Consider the following 14610-nt stretch of genomic DNA (forward strand, 5'->3'; position numbering starts at 1 on the left):
GCATAGACCAAGATATAAAGGTGACCCTAGTGCACCTGGCTGCATACACAGGCCCTGGAGCCCAAAAGCAGGAGAAAAACCTCTGGGAACCCAATACAGGAAAGCAATTAACCAAAGACTGGGGAGGAAGGCAAGAACAGTTTCTCAAATGCTCCAATTAGAGATCTGCCTCTTTCATGCATGGAGGGAGGAGACCCTGCCCACAAGGCAACATGCCGATAGCTATTTATAATAGCTCCAAATAGCCTGTCCAGGGACGGGGCTTTCTGCCTGCCCAGACAGTTGCTGAGAGTTCGACCACCTTTGCCCAAAGGACTCTGTTCTACCACAGGCAGCTTCCCACAACGAGATAGTTAATTGAAGCCTTGCTTTCCATTTTTGCCTGGCAAAATCTGGTTTAGTCTGCTCTCAATGACATCTTCTTCCTCAAAATGCAGCCATGTTGTTTCGAGAGGATTTTCTTCTAAACTGGCTCAGACTGGATTTACTTGGATCTTAGGAATTTATTTTAAGAAACCTACCTGATTCAGAGCCACATATAAAATAGGTATGACAGATACACCCCCATTTGCAATTTAAGAAAAAGACAAGCAACTTCAACTAAGTTGGTTCATTTAATCATTTAGACAACTATTGCCTATTACCAGAATGGGTTCCAGAAATAAAAAAGATCATGCACGAGAGAGCTTTCTCATCACCTCTCGATAACCAACTAGAAATGTCCCCAGGGATGCTGTGCTCTGACAACTAAGTCACCATACTTCTCTTCTTTTTCTGCAATTGAGTTGAGACCTTTGCTAGGCTAGAATGGAGGTTTCTCAAATACATTTCTCTAGAAGTTACAAGAAAAAGTTATTGTGTACTTAATAAAATCAAGGTGAATATGTATATTTGTGTTTGATCCAAAATCATCTATGCCCCACTTTAACTGAAAGTATACATTGCCCAATTAACACAAACTCAAAACAAGAATGTGCTGGGGACAAACAAGCTTCCCAGAATAAACTTAATACTAGACTACACAGTATCAACAGTAGAAAGCTTCAAATTTCTAGGTTCTACCATATCGCAAGATCTAAAATGGACAGCTAACATCAAAAACATCACCAAAAAACACAACAAAGAATGTTTTTTCTGCGCCAACTCAGAAAGCTCAAACTGCCCAAGGAGCTGCTGATCCAGTTCTACAGAGGAATTATTGAGTCTGTCATCTGCACCTCCATAACTGTCTGGTTTGGTTCTGCAACCCAACAAGACAGACACAGACTTCAGAGGATAATTAGAACTGCAGGAAAAACAATGGCTATCAACCTGCCTTCCATTGAGGACCTGTATACTGCACAAGTCAAAAAGAGGGCTGTGAAAATATTTACAGATCCCTCACATCCTGGATATAAACTGTTTCAACTCCTATCCTCAAAACGACGCTATAGAGCACTGCACACCAGAACAACTAGACACAAGAACAGTTTTTTTCCCAAATACCATCACTCTGCTAAACAAATAATTCCCTCAACACTGTCTATTTACTAAGTCTGCACTATTAATCTTCTCATCATTCCCATCACCCATCTCCTTCCACTTATGACTGTATAACTATAACTTTGTTGGTTGTACAATTTATGTTGATATTGTTTCCTGATTGCTTATTTGTACCCTATGACTATCATTAAGTGTTGTATCTTATTATTCTTGATGAACATATATTTTCTTTTATGTACACTGAGAGCATATACACCAAGACAAATTCCTTGTGTGTCCAATCACGCCTGGCCAATAAAAAATTCTTTTCTATTCTATTCCTATTCCTTCTCTTCGATAGGTTAGACACATCTAATTCCCTTAACCTTTCATCATATAGTTTAGCCTCCTTAAGACAAGTTATCTGCTAGGTTTGTCAAGAACCTGTTTGATATCCCATTTGGTGCAGTTGTCTCCCAGTTGATATCTGGGTAAAGTCCTCCATTACTACTGTGATGTTTTTCCTGCACACCTTAGCTAACTGATTCATAAAAAGTTCATCTATTTCCTCTACTTAGTTGGACTGCCTGTAGTCTACGTTCATGGCACTGTCATTCCTTTTTCCTTTGATATTAACCCAAATGCATTCAAACTTTTTATATTTGGTTTTGTGCATTTCTGTAGAGATGTAGTTGTTTCTTACACATAAGGCAACTCCATCTCCTTTTTTAGTAGGTCTGTTTCTTTTGAACAATTTAAATCTTTCTAGCAGTACATTCTAGTCATGGGTTTCATCCCACCAGGGTTTTGGTAATGACAAGAGTGTTATATCTGCCCTTGTGTATTAGGACTTCTTGTCCATCCTGTTTGTTCCTCATACTTTTGAGCATTAATGTACAGGCATCTGAATCCTTTATGACTGACTCTGCATTTGCTTCCTACGATGTTTTCATCCATGTTTTCCTTTCTTCTCACTATTTCTTATCTCGTTGTTTGATTTGTTATCTTAAGGTTTATGCCTGGAATTAGATCCTAAAGACTGGTCTACTTCCCCTTTCAATTAAAATAAAAGCCCTTCGGATATGCCAGGGCCATTGTTTTACAAACATGTCCCGATTTTTGTGAGGTGTAGCCCATCCCGCCAGAAGCCCTTCATGCACATAATGTAGACCAGTCTAGGAATCTAAAATTCTCTCAACCGCATCATCCCTTAAGCCGATTCTCCATTCCCTCAGTTGATGTTGACTTTCCATTGGAAGTACCGATGAAAACACCATCTGTACTCCTAGCTCTTTGGCTTTTGTGTTCAGCTGCTCATAGTCTCTTGATATTTTCAGGCTCGTTGTTGTATAATTCGTTCTCATATTTAAGAGAAGAAAGGAATAATAATCTGTGGGCTTAATTATTTTAGTAAGCCTCTCAGCTACATCTTTGAGCCTTACTTCTGGGATAAGCAGATAAGATTGCCCAGTCTACAAACTGCTGGGTCCTTTACTCTGAAAAGTGTGTCTTCTACCGCCAACATGTATTTTTTTCCTTTGGGGAAGTCTTGTCTGTTTTCCCTGTCATACTGTTCCTTCTCCAGGTGTCTGCATGCTTTCTTCCAGGTGGAGAAGATGACATCGATTGCTCAGCTCCAGTGGGGACGGATTGAACTGGACTCAGCTGGACTGCAGGGGGTGTTCTCAGGGTGTGTTTTTTTTTAATTTGGGTCTTCAGTAGGCATGAATACATATATGGCACACATATATACATATCACAACAGGATTAGTCTTTCCATGACCTTATGTTTTTCTCGTGACTATGCTATTTGCAAATGCTCTGAGTCGTTCCAAGGCAGGGTGCCTTCTTTCTTTTAAAATTTGGTTTAATGAAGAGTTATGTTTTTAGCAGTATTTTCAGCAAGGCATCCTTTGGTTTTCAAAATTGGTCTTTGTGGTTAATGTTGAAATAAGATTTAAATGTTAATTTTTTGCTCCCTCTTGTGGCTAGTGTTGAAGTAAACTTTAAATATACTGGTAACTCATCAAAGGCCAATCAGATTGCCTTCAAGATGCAGTTGTAACCCAGAGAGGAATAGAAGGAAAAAAAGTCACTCGGCTCATTTATTGTAACAGAATATATAAAAATGGTAAATTCTCAATTCCTCCCAGGCAATTCTTTTTAGTAGGGTTTCTTAATTTTGTCTAATTTGGTGGCCTTTGGGGTCCATCTTTATTTTAAAAATTTAAAAACCTTGAATATTTTTATTTTTATTTTTATTTTTTTAAAAAATGAATTTAAGACAATAAATTGGACTATTTTTTAAAGTCTTTGGGTCCCTTTTTCTTTTAAAGATTTTAAAAATTCTAAAAATGGAAAAACCTAATTATTTAAAAAAAATAAAAATTTAACTGATTTTTAAAAAAATTGTATTTATGCAGATTTTTATTTCTTTCAACCTTCTTTAGATCCCTTTCTTTTTTGTTGTCATAAATTGGTCTTTTCTCCCATCTCGAGGTGTGGCTGGTGGTGATGATCACCTCTCTGTTCAGTTGTCCTCCTTTCTTCTCTCAGGGGTCTCACTGATTTATTTCAGCTTTTGTGTTGTGCCACTGTATTTTGGCACCAACCCTGATCACGGCTGACCCATGATCACCCATCACGGTCGGTTGTGATGCACCAATCTCACGCTACTGTCTTAGTTCATTCATTTATTAACAAAATTATGAAATATAGCTTGTCAAGCTTTTTGTCTATAAAAGGCTGTGTTACAACTGTGAGCTTAGATGATATTCCTCAACTCATAAACTGATTGCAAAACCTCAATTCCTGAGGACTTTCTGGAGTGCATGTGGACCATCTCACAATCTCTCCAGAGATCCAGGATCCAGCCACTGAGCACCATAAAGGCCATCTCCATCTGAAACACCATTCTACTTTAACAGGGACATCTAGCTCACCAGGATGCTCCTTGAAAGTTAGGTTTGTAAATTCACTTTCTAATCACTTTCAAAAATTATCTATTTGATAATCTTAAGGCTATTAGAGATCTGCAAAATGACAATAGATACTTGAATTTACCTTCATTCAAGAATCAATGAAAAATTATGTATAAGAATTTAAAGATTTGCATCAAATAGCGAAAAGCTAAATAAGATTTTAATCCAAGAAAGGTGTAAATTAAGAACTTTATAAGAGCAAAAGGATTTTTGCTATACAATTTTGGAAGTAATTATTAATTATTAAACTTTCATGAGAAATAAATTGTTTAGTTCATCTTAAGTCATATCAGAAACTTGAGGGGACTAAAATTTTGAAGCATCGAAGGAAAAATATAGGTTTGCTTGTTTATCAGCATGGAAACAAAAGGACACAAAATGGTACCCTATTTGAAATATTTCAGAAGAAATCTGAAGAACTGGGACAGAAACTAGCAGTTATAATGTCAGCAATGATGTCTGTTTTTATGGATAAAATACATCTAAAAAGTGTTATATAGAAAAAAAAGATAGATGGAAAAACAGAATATTCTGGAAAACCTAAAGGATAAAGAACAGAAACAAACCTCATCTGATTGAGAAATAGTAGTCTATAAAGAAATTACTAAAATACTGGGGGGGGGGGAACTGTGGCTTATAAAACAGAACAGATAGTAAAAGTGGGGAACAGAAATGACCAGTCAAGAGAATGACCTGCAGAGTAACTATTTACTGGATCAAGACAAGAAAAAGCCTCCAAGAAGGAATACAAAGTTGGTTTATTTGATTAAGGTTAAATTAAGATCTGTTTCTATGAAACTCTGGGAACCCTTTATGATGTTTGTTGACATCAGGGCTGAAATGTTAATGATTTATGGATTTGCTTATAAGTAAGAGATTAATTATGGGAAGAAAAGCTATTACATAAAACTTTACACGTGAATTATTTAAGCTTGTTTGTGCTTGTGATAAAGATCAGAAGTCACCTACTTAAATGTTCCTTTTCTCTTTTTTATTTTTCCTTTTTCCTTTCTCCTGCACTTTCCATTCTCTATTTTTCTTTTTTTCCCTCTGAGTTTAGTTTAGTTTATATTATCTTTTGTTAGAATCTTAGGGCTGGAAGGGACCTTGCACACAAGGCAGGAGTTCTTATAAAAATCCCAGACACATGGTTCTCCAATCTCTTCTTAAAACCCTCCAGCAGCAGAGCACAAGTCAGGAAGGCAAACTGTCCCATTTGATTAATGTCACTTCATTAATCTCACTGTCATGAAGTGGTTTTTTTCTTTAAAAAGCATGTGTTTTGTGTGTGTAAATTTATATTACTTATACACAGGTGGTTCTAGGCAGCTTACAATATTAAAAATCCATCAAATTAATTACTTGATCAGCTCCATCTCCACTTATGGTCCCCAGGCCCACTGACAAAACCACATCAGGATCTTTGGAAAAAGCAATAAGGGGTAGGGGGAGAGAACAATCGTACCTTGTGGGAACTGATGTTCCTAGGGAAGTGGCAACCACTGAGAAGGCTCTTTTTTATGGTCCCACATCTCTAATAGAGCAAACTCTGCCCTCCTGTCCTGGAAAGTTGGAGACAGGACTAAAGTTCTCCATCTGGGTGGGATCTAGTGATGGCCTCTTAAGAAGAGGCATAAAGACCGAGGCATCATGCCCTCTCCCAGAGAATCACTTATCACTGCCAATTAACCACCAGGAGGCTTTAACCAGCCAGGGGAGACATGGATCTAAAATGGCTGAGCTCAAATTCCCTAGGATCTTGTCCATTTCTTCAGGATCAACAGGGTCGAACCATTCCCAGGATCTACCCTGAGCATCTCCACTGGGCCAGTAACCACGCCAATGTCTAACTGAATGAATCCGAGTGATTTTCTCTGCCAGGAAATCAACAAATTCCTCAGCAGGCCCCTGCAGATGAACCTTCGAGTCCTAGAAGTGATTATATATATTCACCAGTAAAACTCCAACACTAATAGCAATATATCCTTGTCACAGTTAGCCAATTGGTCAATTGCAATAGTTCAAGTTCCATTCAGCAGAACAACAAAATTCTGTAATGACCCTTCAGACTCAAGCCATTTGCCACAATAAGTGCACATCCTCTTTTCCATCATCTTTCACCTAAGTGCAATGGGATACAATCAGTTTCTACTATTCTATTGGTGGTTAAAAAACACACAATAAAAGAACAATCATAACATTTGCTCAGAATGCTCAAGTTTTGGTCTGAACATGGAACAGAGTATTTTGTTCTAGATTCAAAGCATGGTGGTTACTTCAAGTTCAGAACACTGAGAATATTGAACTACAGGTACAAACCCTGATTAACAAAACATAAATTAATGAAGATACTGGTCAAATGCAACCTTGGAGATCTTGTAGTCTGACCCCTGCCTAGTCTAGGAATCCACTGATACCCCTTGGACAGCCATCCAGCCTCTACTTAAAACACCTGCTGCAAAAGTCCTACGTCACTGCTCAGAAGTTTTATTCTCAAGCTCTTATATCAACTTGCTTCCTTTCCACTCCAGTTTGGCAGTGTCCTTCCTAAAATGCAGTGCACATATGCTAATCTTCTGGCAATGACTGAATTGTGTTAAAGGTGCTTACAGACCTTACAATAGAGCTTGCAACACATGGGCAGACTTAACCATATTTTCAACAGGAAACTATGAGCATCCCAGACCAAGCCAAATCCAAAAAACCCTAGGGAATTCCTGGAAGCTTAGCCAAGACAAATCAGCCCTTAACATAGAGATAAATCATATTTACACAACATTCAAAAGAGGCAATTAAAAAAACTAAGAAGGAAACAAAAAGGCCAGAACATATCCTCTCCAGTAGTCTACACCCAGACAAACAGTGATTAACACCAGACAAACAATCAAGCAGAATACCTACCCTAATTAAGAAACTACCAAGGAGAATAACCACATCACCAACACTGGCAGGTGACTACATATAATCAGGAAGCAAACCTCACACTCAACTAGCAAGGATAATGTTACCTAGTTGGGTAACAAAATGTCTGCTAGCAAACAACCTACTCAGAGAGCACAAAGGATTCCACAATATACCAATTGCTCTCCCTAATGTGGGATGGACCGGGAGCAAGTTTTGACAAATGCTTAGACTTGTTAGAACCAGAATTGCAGGGTGAAAGGGGACCTCTGTTTCACCAGGAATTCTGCACTCACCCTCAGAGCACCACACGGTCCCTGGATGGACTGCAAATTATTTTTCTTTCTCACTGCTCTTGTGTCCCTCTCTTGATCTGTCTCTCTCTCAGTCTAACTCCTTTACCTCCACTATCAGCATTGCAACCAAAGGCTGCAGGTTGGATCAGGAAACACAGAAGAGTCTGCATTATTCCAATTCTTGAGTTTAAAATATGGGAAGGAAAGGCATAACTTTGTACAGAGAGGCTCTTTTTCCTAAAGGCTGAAATATGCTTTGGTTTGTTTTTATTACTTTTTTCTAACATTACAAACAAAGAAAAGAAAAAAAAATACATTATTCCACCCTTGTGCTATACATAAAAAAGGAAGATTTGGGTCTTCGGATATGTCCTCATGATTGCCAAAATCCACGTTCTCGAGGTACAGGTACCGAGGTGTCCAATTTTCCAAGCGCATAGTCCACAAATGGTTTCCAAATCTTCCAGAAAATATCTTCTTTATACACACTTCTAATTTTAATATCACATGTCATTTTATCATTTAAAACTAATTTCCACATTTCAGAATTCCACTCTTCTAAAAATCACATCTAGTTTCCAATATCTAGCTATTATAATTCTACCTATTATAATCATAATTCTAATCAATTCTTTTTCATATTTTGTTAATTCTATTTCCTTAATTACCAACAATAATATAGTTTCCACTCTCAATATTATTACTTTCCCCATCATTTCAAATATCATTTTCTCCAATTGTTGCCAAAACTTTTTAACCTTATCACATTTATACCACATATGTTCATAAGTCCCCAATTCCATCTCACATCTCCAACATTTTTTACTAATTTTTTTATCCATTTGTGACAATCTTACTGGAGTCAAATACCATTTCCAAACAACTTTATAATTATGCTCTTTAATCCTTATAGATAAAGTTCTCATAATTCTACTATTCCAATTCACATTCCAATCTGACTCTGGTATTTCAATATTAAGATCTTTTTCCCAATTTGTCCTCATCACTCTTTGTAGTTTTTCATCAGAGTTTATAATCTTATAAACCCTGCTAACGAGTCCCTTTAGCCCAATTTCATCTTTCATAATCCGAGATACTAAATATTCAAATTCAATTTCACATCTATTTATCGAATAGTTTTCCCTTAATTTTTTTGTCCATTTTTCTATCTGTATTTTTTCAAACCAGCTTAACCCTAATTTTTCAATTATTTCTTTGTTCCTCCTTTCATTTTCTAAAACTTTTAACCAATCTCTAATAGTTTCTATATTTTCATCTTTAATCACTTCATTACGTCATTTGAGGAAATGACAGGTCTGAAAGTAAATTGGTCAAAATCAGAATTATTGATGGATAGTAATGGTAATGAGCGCGATAATATGCAAGAGCAATTTGGGATAAGGATTAAAAATACATTGAAATATTTGGGTATAGTGCTTTCACTCAAGGTTAAAGAATTGAAAAAACTTAATTATGATGTGGTGATGAAAGAAATTGAGAAGAAGATAGATAAATATAAAATGTTAAAGTTGTCTTGGTTTGGTAGAATTGCAATGTGTAAGATGATGTTGCTGCCCAAGTTTAATTTTTTATTCGAGATGCTACCGTTAAATTTGACAGAGAAAGATATTGAAGGATATCAGAAAAAATTGGACAAATTTTGCAATGGTGGGAAAAGACCTAGATTAGTGAAGAAAATGTGGTATCAAAATCAAAAGGAAGGTGGATTAGGAATCCCCAAATTATTTAATTATTACTGTGCATATGGTATCCGGATAGTGGTAAAAATACTTAAAGGTGAAGATAATCATTGGAGAGATTTAGAGTTAAGGGATATAGAGAAATTTGGATCAAGGTGGTTTTTAGATAAAGCAAACTTAAAATGTGTAATTAGAAGTTATTGGTTAAAGGGATTAAGTAAAATGTGGAATAAATTTGTTAAAATTTTCATTCCGGATATAATCTTTTTGGGGAAGACAATTGAAATATGCTTTGTATTTATGCTACAGCCAAGAGGCGCTGTGCAGGTCGCAGCCCCTGAATGCATCTTCCCATTTGCAACCAAAGCACCACACGTTCTGGGCCTAGGAGAAGATGGGAAACACCACTCTAATGTGGAATCAGGTAAATGCTAAAGCAGTTTCAGTAGTGGGCCAAGATGAAGAAAAAAAAGGCTGCATCATGTGGGCTGTCCTTAAAGAAAAGGCAGTCAGGCATTTTTGAGGTGAGATAAGCAGATACGCCCTTAGGCTACATCAAAAGAGGATAGTTAATACGAGAACCCTCTGAATTAAACTGAAATCCATCGTGTTCTGTAACACAACAGGATGACCAAAGGATTGGAAATTATGTTTTACCAAAAAAAATCAAAGTAGCTGGGTGCATTAGCCAGATATGAGCTGAAATATGATAGCAATAGCCTTTCCTCCTTTTAGATCCTGTGCCAAAGTAGTAAGCTGAAACCTAGTTAGACATCCGAATTAGACACCGTTCCCACGTTAATGTCCCAGGAATTGATTAAACCGCAATGGAAAGCAGTCTCTTTTTAGAGCAGCAAGCCTACCTAAAGGAACCTGAGGAATGCAAAACAAACATGCTCCCCCCTCCCCCGGCTGCAACACCGGAAAGCAGGAGGCAGATGCTGAGCAGAGCTGGGCTTGCCCACTCACCTCCGCAGGGTCAGGTTTTGTGCTCCTACCAAACTCGCCCACTGTTGAGTGGCTGGGGCAGGGGGGAGAACCTGTGGGACAAGAGTGCCTGCCCACCCCTCCTCAGAAGCGAGGGAGCACATTTTACATAGCACTGCCCCACAATAAGGAACTGGCACTCCAGCTGAAGAGAAAGCAGGAAGAGGAGCAGTTTGGCTCTATCTGTGTTCTCTGGCAGGTCCTCTTCCCCTCTGGAACCGAAGCTCACACTGACAGCAAGAGTCCAGCAGCTTTCCTCACCTCCTTTTCTCCAGAAGCAAGGTAAGCAAGCGGACTGCCAATCTTCCCTTCCGTTGAAATGGCATTTCATCCAAGGGGGTGAAAACAAGCCTGATACTGCCTGAGCATGTTTAAAAGTTATTAGCTCTCCAGCATAGCTTAGGGTTGGGGAGAGAAACAGTTTTCCACTAGAGCCAATCTAGCTAGTCCATTCATAGTCGCTTAGCCACCAGGCGATGCAGCACCCCAGATATTGTTGTCTTGTCCAAAGAGCTGTTAATCTAAGGCAAATCAGAGCATGCTTAGGCCTGGAGAATGCGCCTGCCCATCATACTCCCCTCCTTTAGTGCTTGATCTCACTTGCTGGGGAGAGGACCAATCCCTCCAAGAATGGGCTGTCAAGCCATGCAGAAACACAGTGGAAAAAGGGGAACAAGGTGCCTTGAAAGCTGCCATCCAGCATCCTCTAAAACGAATGTGTTAAGGGGAAAAGTATTTCACAACCCCACTGGCAAGTGGGCAATTGAGGGGTTCAAGAAAGAGATCAGAAGATCAAAGACTGACCTCTTAATGGCTTGCAGAAAAGCTCCTAATCTCTATAGCAGCAATATATATATATATACATACATATATATACATACATACACACACACACACACACAATATACAACTTTTTAAAGTTGCTGAACATGAACAACAGAACAGTATATTCAGCTGTCAATCTGATGTGCTAAAGGAATAGACTCTATACCCAGAGACCTTCTGGAAGACTGGAAATATGAGAAGTCTCATTAGGCTGTTTGCAATAACAAATGAAAACCAATCTGGTTCCCCAGTGGTAAGCAATATAACCTTCTCAGGGTGCAATCACCCCATTCTGTTCCAGATGTTTCTGGTTTGCAGTATTAATCAAAGTAAGGAAAGACATCCATAATACCTTTCAACACAAACCAATTTGCTGAGCCAGAGTCAATGGTTGAGACCATCTTGACATCTAGGCACAAGGAAAACAGAGCATTTGACACGATGAAAGTTTGAACCTGGTGAAGAAGGAATCTTATGGCAGCACAAGAACTTCTTGGATTTCAATAAGTCACACTGGACTAGGAGGGCCTGATAATGAAAGCCTGTCTAGGCAGGCCACTTGGGCTTCATCACTCTGGACAAATGGAGTCCCTCTTTCAGGCATCCTTATGTGTGCCATTCAGGTGTATGGCTCTCATTTCCCCTCTGGCATCCTGTTTCCTTTCATGAAATTTAATACAGATTCACATGCACTGACATTGGAATTAAACAGATTCCAATCAATACTTCCTCTTGGAAACAGCTTTCCTAGTGATGCTAACCTCACCATTGAGTTGTCAAATTAGTAAGTGTTGATAACTTACCGGTAATTGATATTGATAAGAGAAGGTCTGGCCTCTCACCACAATAAGTTGATGTTAACGCCAGACCCTCATTTCATTTTTAAAGTTAATTCCAAGTCTCACAAGGCACAGAAGGTGGCACTTTTAAATTTCTGTCGCATCCTTTACCATCCAAGACGACATAGCTGATATAAGCTAGATATATTCAGGAGCTTAAGAACCAAGTGCATCCATGGGGACAGGAACATGGAATGAACTAGAGAGATATGTAATGTCTTCCTCTATTAGTAGATGGGTCAGGGAATGCATTTCAGTGGCTAAAACTAAGCAATTATTTGGGAGAATTACTGTCAATCAAAGAAGCTCTGTCAGCTGGGATTACCTGGTATGACATTTGTACAGAAGCCAAGTGGTCAGAATTATTTCCTTCCATTAAACATGACTGGAAAAACACATGGGCATCTGTAAAAATGGCCTTCGGTTACTCTATACTGACAAGTGTGCTGTACACCCCACACTCTAATAAAATTTCTTTTTTGCCAAAAACTTTCAGATAACCAAAAATGAAACTTGATCTTAAAATGACAAGTTCTGATTTTCGAAATAGTCCAACCCCTGGAAAGTCTTCCTAAGAGTTGTAACTGTCACCAGCAGGAAATGCTTGTGTTTTGTAATTAATGCTAAGCTATTATCTACTACAGCACTATCAATTGTATGAATACCTAGATTGAATTATTTTTCAACTAAAGATAATGCATGCAACTAAGGAGCTAGCCCTCACCAAATGACAAAAAGTTTAAGCCCTAAACTTTCTAGCCAGAGGAAGCAGAGTTAACCCTTTCTTGTTGGACCCCCACCCCTTCAGTGACATGAAGATATGCCTAAGCGAAGACCACTACAGAAACAATGGCTTCTGGCTTCCTAAGAATTACAGTACAGGTAGTCCTCAACAGTTTGCTTAATAACCGTTCGAAGTTACAACGGCACTGAAAAATGTGACATAACCATTTTTCAGTTATGATCTTTGCATCATGCCTATAATCATGTGATCAAAATCCAGATGCTTGGCAACAGGTTCATATTGATGACCGTTGCTGTGTCCCAGAGTCATGTGATCACCTTTTCTGACCTTCTGACAAGCAAAGTCAATGGGAAAGCCAGATTCACTTAATAACTGGCTTTTCAGCTGCAGCTATTCACGTAACAACTGTGGCAAGAAAAGTCGTAAAATGGGGCAAAACTCAATGTCCCACTTAACAACATAAATTTTGGGCTTAATTGTTGTTGTAAGTCGAGGACTGCCTGTACTGTATTTAAAAAACTTTCTGTCCCAAACGAAGTTGCTTAGAAGTAATGCTCACGAAAAATCAGGAGTGATCATATTTATATCAAGTAGAGAACTGGTGACCTGGTTGTGTCATCATTTCAGAGACATTTCCTTACTCATGCACTTGGCCCAACCCTTAGTCCCCCACCACACTCCAGAGCACCCTCTCAGCACCACAAAGTTAGACTGCCATCAACCCGTTGTGTTATTTCCTTACCTAGAGAGAAAACAGAATGATCACAGGTGGGGGGAAAGAGCAGGGGGAGCAGGAGTGATTTCTGACCAGTTCCCCCAAAGACATTCCTTGCAAGAAATGACAGCAATGAGAACAGGGGTGACCACAGCAGCATTAAAGAGCCACAGCTCTAAACTTCTGAGAGTTAGTTCGGACTCCTGGTAAGAGTCACTTGGACTGAGGCTGAGCTGCGGCTCCCTCTGACCTTCCTTGCAGACGGCCGTCCTCTGAAGCACCGTTTTACCCTCCACTCGGGGCTCCAGTTCCCGGACTTCCAGGGGCTTTTTTTTTTTGGAAAGGAGAGAGGCTACATACCCGAGACTTGCCTTCCGTCAAACGCCCCAACAAAGCCTCTGATCCCACCCAGCACCTGGACTCGGGGCAGGGCAGCCGCTCTTGCGACTCTTCCGATGGACCGAAACCCTCCCGAGAGACCCGGAAGGGGACCCGGCTGCCGCGTCGCCGCCGAGGCCCCGTCCCGTCCCTTCCTGCCCGCCAGGCGCCGAGACCGGATCCCGCCGTCGCCCCGGCAGGAGCCGAGCAAGGCTGGGCGGCCGAGGGCCAAAGGCGGGGCCGACGCCGGGCGCCGGCAGGCCGAGACCCGCGGGGCAGGGCAAGGCAAGGCAAGCAGAGCCGCGCGCCCAAGACCGCCGCCGCCGCTCGGGACACAGGCGAGCCGACGGGCACCGCGCAGCTCCGCTCCGACCCATCCTGGCGGAAGCAGCTCCTCCACCGGCCGGGCCTTCGCTCCGCGCACCCCGGGCGGGGCCTGAGGAACAGCCGCCGGCCCTGCCGCCGCCACACCGACCCGGCAGCCGGCGCCGTCGTTCGCTCCCGCGCGCGAGGGGCGGCCAGCGCCGCCGCGAGGCCTACCAGGGGGCTGCCAGCGCTGGCCATGGGCCCGCCGGCCCTCCGCCGCCTCCGCCGCGCCGCCACCAGGAGCGCGACCCAACGGGACGCCCGCGTCCTCCGCCAGTGACGTCAGCCACAACAATGCCCGCTTCCGCCCGGAGAGGTGGGACTTCCCCCCGCGCGCTTCCAGACTGGCTGTCCCGAGGCGCTGGAACCCCGTCCGCCGCTCTCGCGAGACTCTCTGCGCGCCACCCCTCCCCCCG

The 14610-nt window shown here is 40.9% G+C and overlaps 1 protein-coding gene across 1 annotated transcript in view; it reads right to left on the reverse strand.

Moving 5' to 3' along the window:
• Nucleotides 1-14561, reverse strand: part of PDPK1 (3-phosphoinositide dependent protein kinase 1) — a 37947-nt gene extending 23386 nt beyond the window's left edge. Inside the window, exon 1 of the mRNA XM_058157272.1 lies at nt 14369-14561. Coding sequence (XP_058013255.1) covers nt 14369-14392 — 24 coding nt within the window. The 5' untranslated portion in view covers nt 14393-14561. The remainder of the gene's footprint in view (nt 1-14368) is intronic.
• Nucleotides 14562-14610: the final 49 nt, after the last annotated feature.

Source organism: Ahaetulla prasina, chromosome 14 (genome assembly GCF_028640845.1).
Source record: "Ahaetulla prasina isolate Xishuangbanna chromosome 14, ASM2864084v1, whole genome shotgun sequence".
In the NCBI taxonomy this organism is placed as follows: Eukaryota; Metazoa; Chordata; class Lepidosauria; order Squamata; family Colubridae; genus Ahaetulla; species Ahaetulla prasina.